The sequence below is a fragment of the Ochotona princeps genome, chromosome 27 (assembly GCF_030435755.1).
Source record: "Ochotona princeps isolate mOchPri1 chromosome 27, mOchPri1.hap1, whole genome shotgun sequence".
NCBI lineage: Eukaryota > Metazoa > Chordata > Mammalia > Lagomorpha > Ochotonidae > Ochotona > Ochotona princeps.
In genome coordinates, this window is record NC_080858.1 from 18,761,027 (window position 1) to 18,768,808 (window position 7,782).

General features: G+C 37.3%; 1 protein-coding gene across 1 annotated transcript; it reads left to right on the forward strand.

The window, feature by feature from the left end:
• The first annotated feature begins 644 nt into the window (after positions 1–644).
• Positions 645–1,574, forward strand: TAS2R10 (taste 2 receptor member 10). Its single transcript, XM_004599615.2, has one exon. The coding sequence runs from the start codon at positions 645–647 to the stop codon at positions 1,572–1,574; it is 930 nt and encodes a 309-aa protein (XP_004599672.2).
• The last annotated feature ends 6,208 nt before the right edge of the window (positions 1,575–7,782 follow it).

Consider the following 7,782-nt stretch of genomic DNA (forward strand, 5'->3'; position numbering starts at 1 on the left):
ACACACACACACACAGCAGGGCTGGGCATTTAGTGCAGCAGTGAAGAGATTGCTCAGGACACCTGCATCACAGGTTCAAGTCCCAGCTCCTCATCCAACTCCAGCTTTCTCTATTGCGCACCCTGGGACTCAGCAGTGGGTACTTCAGCACGCGCCAGCCGTCTGAGAGACCTGCACTGAGCTCCTGTCTTCAGTCTTGCTCAAGCCTACCTGTTGCTGACATCTGGGAGTGAAGCAGTCAATGCAAGATCTGCCCCACGCTGAACCCCTTCACCCACCGTCAGGTTCAATTTACTTCCGGCGTGCTTTCTTTCCTGTTGTTACACATTTGGCACTTCTACACCACAATTCAGTGCATTAAATGCAAAGCACTCTCAAGAACACAAGTAAGATTTGTGAAACACAAACGTCTATTTGCATCTTAACAAATTGCAGGCAGACATTCCATCTGGACACGCAGCCTCCTGACTAGCCAAGTTGTCTACAACTGGAGAAATCATCATGAAAATATTTCTGGTATCATCGTAAGATATTGAGGTGGCAATTTTGTTCTTTGAAGAAAATTACTTTTCCACCACACAGCTTCATTCTATATCAGTCATCTACGACGGATACAACAGACGCCACAGCGAGGACCGACAGACATGCTCAGTGCCACGGAGAGCATCCTCCTCTCTGTTGTGATTAGTGAGTCAATCTTCGGCATTTTAGGGAATGGATTTATTGGAGCTGTAAACTGTATCGAATGTGTCAGGAGTAAGAAGGTCTCTGTGATCAACTCTATTTTTATTGGTTTAGCTATTTCTAGAATTTGTCTCATATGGACCATCATTACGGATGGATGTATACAGTTATTTTCTCCACGTTTGTATTTGACGGGCTCCCTAGTTGAGTACACCACCTATTCTTGGGTCCTTAGCAACCATACATGCACTTGGTTCACTACTAGCCTCACTATCTTTTATTTCCTGAGGATAACCAATTTTTCCCACCCTATATTTCTCTGGCTGAAGATAAAAATTCATTGGATTTTTTCTCTTCTGATGGGCTTCTTGCTTATTTCATTGTTATTTTCTTTCCCACGTTTTGTCACAATTATTAGCAATCAAAAAATGAAAGATACAAACAGAACTGGACTGCTCACTGTGAAAACAGATGAATACATTAGTATGCAGGTTTTGCTTAACTTGGGTACCATGATACCCTTTGTAATCACTTTAATCGTGTGTTTCTTAGTGATCGTGTCGCTATGGAGACACAAAAAGCAGATGCGTTTGCATTTTTCGGGTTGCAGAGACCTCAACACAGAGGCTCATGTGAAAGCAGTGAAAGTTTTGGTATCTTTTATCATTCTCTTTGTCTTGCACTTCATAGGCATTGTCATTGAAGCAGCATGCTATGCTGTAGCAGAAAACAAAATGCTGCTTATTTTTGGTTTGCAAGCCACAATCACCTATCCTTGGGGTCATTCATTTATCTTAATTCTAGCAAACAGAAAGCTAAAGCAAACTGCTTTGAGGATACTGCGCCAATTAAAGGTCTGGGAGAAACGAGAAAATTGCAGAACCACCTAAGTAGGGTTACAGAGCATGGATGTTCCAGGGAAGAAGTTCTTCAAACCTGTCTCCCTTGCACAGCAATCTCGCACAGATTTTTTAACTGTTCTGTTGAACACCATTCAAATCTTCCATGACTGTGTTTACGGAAGCTCAAGGAATCTTGCTCTTCCATTAGATTTTAATCCCTAACCCAGTGCCTACTTTGCAGATCCTGCAAATTCTTCCCACATGGGCTCCAAAGGAAACTACTCAGTTTGCAGATCATTCACTAATAAGATTAGGATGGACAGAAGCAGAACCAACATGAAGCTTCATTTTGCTTTCATGACTCCCTGAAGTATTGGCACCTGTTCTCCAAGAAGATCCAAAGGAAACAAGAACCCTGACATTTAGAATATGAATGTGAGAGATAGACTGGCAGGAGTGCTTCTTTTGGATGTGAATTTTTAATTCTTTTAAGATAACTTTATTTTCACTGTTTAATTGCTAATACCTGTTCATACGTTTATTTTTACTGGTGCATGTTTGATGTAGTAGCCATCTTCATGATACTCAGGGGAAAAAAAAGGCCTAGGGAATTGGTCTACATGGTGCATTAATGAAATGAATTTTCCTGCTATTAAAACCTAGCTGTTGGTGCAGCAAAGTAATGAACTAGTTATAAAGATTCTACTCAAAATGCAAACACAAAGGCATGCGCCTGCTCCCTGATCCAGTGACACAAAACACTGGAAGGAATCTGTGTGAAACACACAGTGTTTTACTCTGGGGTTTGGCACACGTGTTTAAAATATGTCAAAGACATATTTCAAGTGCTGATTTTTACAAGGAATTTGGACGCAGCATAAGTTCCATGTAAGGAAAGAGGTGTCATAAGAATCACACCTGTGGCCCGCCGATAACCTAGTGGCTAAATCTTTACTTTGCACCTTCCGAGATCCCATTTGGACGCAGGCTCATGTTCCAGCTGCTCACGTCCCAATCAGCTCCCTTCTTATGACTTGGAAAGCAGTCCAGAATGGCCCAAAGTCTTGGAACCCTGCACCCACGTGAGAGACACAGAGAAGGAAGCTCCCGGCTCCTGGCTTCGGATCAGCTCAGCATCAGTCATTGTGGTCACCTGGGAAGCAAACTAGTGGAGAGATCTTTCTCTATCTCCTTTCCCCTGTATATCTGCCTTCCCAATAAAAAAAATAAAATACATATTTTTAAAAACAATCAAAAGCTTCAGGCTCAGCGCGGTAGTGTAGCAGATAAAGTTCTCACCTTGAATGCGCTGGGCTCCCATATGGGTACCAGTTCTAATCCTGGCTGCATTGCTTCCCATCCAGCTCCCTGCTTGTGGCCTGGGAAAGCAGTCGAGGATGGCCCAAAACCTTGGGACCCTGCACCTGCATGGGAGACCTGGAGGAAGTTCCTGCCTCCTGGCTTTGGATCGGCTCAGCTCCAGCTGTTGCAGCCACATGGGAAATGAACCAGTTGAATGGAGGATCTTTCTGTATCACCTTCTCTCTGAATATCTGCCTTTCCAATAAAAGCAAAATACTTGTTTTTCATTTATACATATTAAATTACTAGTGAGGTTAAGTATTTTCAAAGGGTGATTAGCCTTTTCATTTGTTATCCTCTTTTCATGTTCTTTATTTTGTGACTATTTTATACATTGACATTATATCATATTTGTGCTATCATTTTCTTCTTTAATTTGTAGTTTAATGGATAACTACTTGTGATATTTGGAAAATATGAAGTCAAATCTATTTTGCTTTTCTTTGTGATTTCGTCTATGGTTGCTTTTTACAAAGGTTATTACTTTTGCTTTGTTGTGAAATAATACTGTTTGTTGCACCAAAAATTGGAAAACAAAAAAATGTGAATGAAAAATTGATTATTTACATTTATAATACTCAACTGTTGTTAACATGTTTCTGTATATATTTTAAGGTGGATTTCAAGATAGGCCAAATAGGTATATAATAGGTAACATTTATACTATATAAAAATCTGTCTTGAATGAGGTCAGCATTGAGACATAGCTGGTAAAGCCGCTGTGATGCCTACATCCCCAATGGGTTGGATTCAAGTCCCAGCTGCTCCACTTTGCACCCACCTCCCTGCTAATGGCCTGGAAAAAACAATAGGAGTTGGCCCATATGGGCCTGTGACACAGACATGGGAAACCTGGATGAACCTTTGGCTTTGGCCTGGCTCCATGTTGGCCATCTGGAAAATGAGCTAGCAGCTGGAAGATCTCTCTCTCTCTCTCTCTCTCTCTCTCTCTCTATCTCTCTAATGCCGACTTGCAAATAAATAAACATTTTAATCGTTGTATTGTTATATGAACAGAATGACTTGTTCTTATGTGAACAATGGAATTAGAGAAAAATTTTGCATTCTTCTTTTAGTGTTCTACACATTTCTAATTTTTCTATGTAATAATTTATATAACCAGAAAAAACTAAATATATAAGTATATATGAAAAAATCCTAGTTTTCTTCTCCCATGAGGAAAATATTTTTTTCCAGTTTTGACTCCAATGTCTTCTTGTTGTACGTGCTAATTTTAATATTGACTTGGTCTTCAACTAATTTGTGACTATAATTATTTTTCCATTTTACTATTTATTTATTTATTACATTTTAATTATTTTATGGTGTGGCTCCATATGCTCAGGGATTTCCCCTTCCCCCCTCCCCTTTCCCCTGTCCCACACTGTTTTCCCCTATAATATTACAGTAGTCTAGCCACATGGGGAGTGAACCAATAAATGGAAGATCTTTCTCTCTGTCCCTCATCTCCATAAATCTGCCTTTCCAATACAAATAAAATTTTAAAAATTTTAAATGAGGATTATTTGGTAGAGTAACTTTCCAGCTCTATCAAAAAATTTTTAAAGTAACTCTTTTATAGCTAAACTTTATTTACCTAAGTTTGGTTTGCCATCACAATTTCATGATATAAGACCTAAAATAAGTTTTTTGTGACCTTAAATAAGACCCATTGCTGTGAATGATTCATGGTTTCTTGAATGGAATTTGAAAGTGCCAAATTATATTAGATGAAGTATATTATATTAGATCAAGTATATTAGATGAAGTACATTGTATTAGATGAAGTATATTAATGAAATACTTCTCTATATGCTTGTTGAATGCATGCCAATTTAAACTAAATTATTGAATGTGCACCTATAATTACGGCTTTTTTGTACAAGTTTATTTACTGGAAAGCCAGAGACATGGCAGAGGAAAAGAGAAATCTCCCATCATAGGTTCATATTCCAAATGACCACAAGTAGGCAAAATAAGCATCAGTACAAATTAAATAATGTTATAAGTAAATATTCTCCTCTTATAAGTCAACACAAGCAAAAGAGGAAAAGAAAGTATGGGTAAAACCAAGAACTATATATATAAAATACTCTGATTCCAAAAATAATATGAGAGTGGCCAAAAGTAGTTGCAAATGTTGTATGGAAGGGGCTACAAAAGAAGAAACGGAAGCCGCCCAGACATTGATTAGAAGGCTGTGAAACTGGAAAGTAATAGCAAAAATATACATCTTATGAGAATGCATATTGAAAAATAAAAGATATTTCTCTTACTTGAAATAGGAGCTTCAAGAAACGGATTAAGTAGAGCTAGTAAGCAAAAGTCTCTTAACACCCATTTGGTTAAATGTAATGGAGAAGATGAAGATATTAAAAACATCATTTAAATTAATTCTATTTGTACGACCAGTTTGTCTCTGAAGAAACAGAAGGGCAAAGGAGAGCTTTTTCATTTGCATCATGAAAATGACTGTAAAGGCAGGCAAATAGTGATTCCAAGTTCATGCAACCCATTCAGAGATTGATAATACCACTGTAGTACAAAAAGATAAATATAAAACAAGGAGGGGACAAAAATTAAAAGGATGTGATATTAACAGTCGCAAAACACTCGTGTCTCATAAAAACCTTATTTGTTGTTATTCCAATGTACTGATTTTATTTTTTAAACTTTCAATAAAATAAAATGTACTTGATTTTATGTCCAACAAAATAATCTTTCAAGTATAAAGCTGTCATATATATTTTTAAGAAATGCAAACACTTATAATTTTTTCTTAGAAAAACTCTTTGGGACAATATTTCTGCATAGAATTTAAAAACATATACCAAGAGAAGTCTTTGTTGCATTTGGCTTTAGAACAAACACAGAACAAATGTGAAGCTGAGGTTGGCAGACTGAACACACAGTTTAAAAGACAAGAGTATCTGCTAATGGTACAATTGACACAAATTGTAAGAACAGACAGAAAGGAAGCCAAAACGAAAATTGTTTACTGGTTATACAATCTCACAGTTTGGAATCAAAGCATATAGTTCACTCATGACAAATCAAGTCATAGAGATTTGCAGTGTGTGTGTGTGTGTGTGTGCATATACATTTGTCAAAATCAAAAGAAAGGTAACTTTTTAAGAAAACCAGGTAGTAGAAAAGAATGTGAGAAATATAAGGAAAATATTACAATGTGTGTTAGTCCAGCTAGAAGAGGATAGCTACATCTCGAAGCAACAAGGGCATAAGGACATAATGTAAAGTTATAACTGCATACACCTGAACAATATTGCAAAATGTGTGAACTATTCAGATGAGCTACATGCAACAACAGAGAAAAACGGACCACAGGAAACATCTCCAAAAACAGATATCACTAAAAGTTACATCATCAACAAATGTAACAATAAGTAGAAAGGCTTAAAAAGATTCATAGAATCAGATTTGGAAAAAAAAAACTGGGTGTTAAAGAACACATACAAAATGACACAAAAAGATGAAAATAATAGACAAAGATATGGTAAGGATTAAAAACACAGCTATTAATTTTGTAAACAAACTATTCATAATATAAAGAAATATTTGGAGTTCTAAAAGTCACAGTTTGTAACAAAGGTATAGAAATTGTGAATATTTTCATATAGCACAGCATCAGCTTTAAGAAAACAAAATCCAAATCATACAGAGGCAAAGACTGAGCTCTTGGACGGATTGTTTAGGAAAATGCAAGCCACTGATTGGAGCTGTGGGTATGTGTGACGAGCAAGCTGAGAGATGAGCTGAGAGCGCTTGCACCGTCAGGGTCCTGTTTCTGAAGGTCTCAGTCTTCATTACACTGAACCTGAACACCTCTGAAAGATTTCCTGGAAAGCTGCTGCCGTTCCCCGCGTCTGAAAAACTTCCACTAACTAGTCACGCTGTTCAGTCTGCAGCAGAGAAAATGTTTGTTTTTCATTTGGCTCTGAATCTCCTTTCTACAGCCATGGGGCTGCAATTGCACATGGAGACTAAAGGTTTGTTGTTTTCTTCCACTTTCTCAAACTCACAGATGTTCCTCTCATTACTGTTATTCAAGGGTCCAGAGAATTCTGGGGGACACAGTTCCCTGATTTTCAAATTAGTGAGGTCGGTGTTGACTGGCTTACAAAGAGAGATATCTCCTTGATAAAAGCAGATGGTGATATCAAATCAATATCCTATAACCTGCCAGCCACAACAGAAGAGTTAAACTTTATATTACCTTCCTTAATCTATCAGACTTTAAGTTTTTTTTAAAAAAAGACTTTAATAGTAAAAAGTAACAGACATTAAATCAGTATTGTTGATATTTATACAATTTTGTGCTCAGAAACTGGACCAATTTACATTTCTCAGAAACTGGACTACATAACACAAGCTAAATAAATTTCAAAACAGAAGTGAAAAAAAATTCTAAATATGCTGTAATAATATTACCACAACATGAAAGCTGTGTGGGTAAAACGTGTACTAATTAGCCAGAGTTACTCATGCCACAGTATACGTGTATTTCAAAAATATATGTTGTAAACAATGTATACACTGTCCGTTTTTCAAGTGGAAGCTTTTTTTTAAATATCTGCATCAAATAAAAAAGATTGTGCAAATCCAAGACATCAGATCCAGTCCCATTTGCATCTTGCAGCCTTTCAGTCTTCAGCACACAAAAAGCAGTTGGCTGGGATCAATCAAGAAACTCTCTGGGTAGGGCCAGCCCAGGGAAGAACTAGTTATCACCATAACCTGAATCTCAGCTGACAACATGGAAAGATAAAGAAAATTACAGCATGAACCAAGTGGCAGATATTAACACTGTTCTCCACTGGTCAGCTGAATGTCAATTCATCACTGGTGATGTTCAAAATCTGAACTCTCTGCTAAC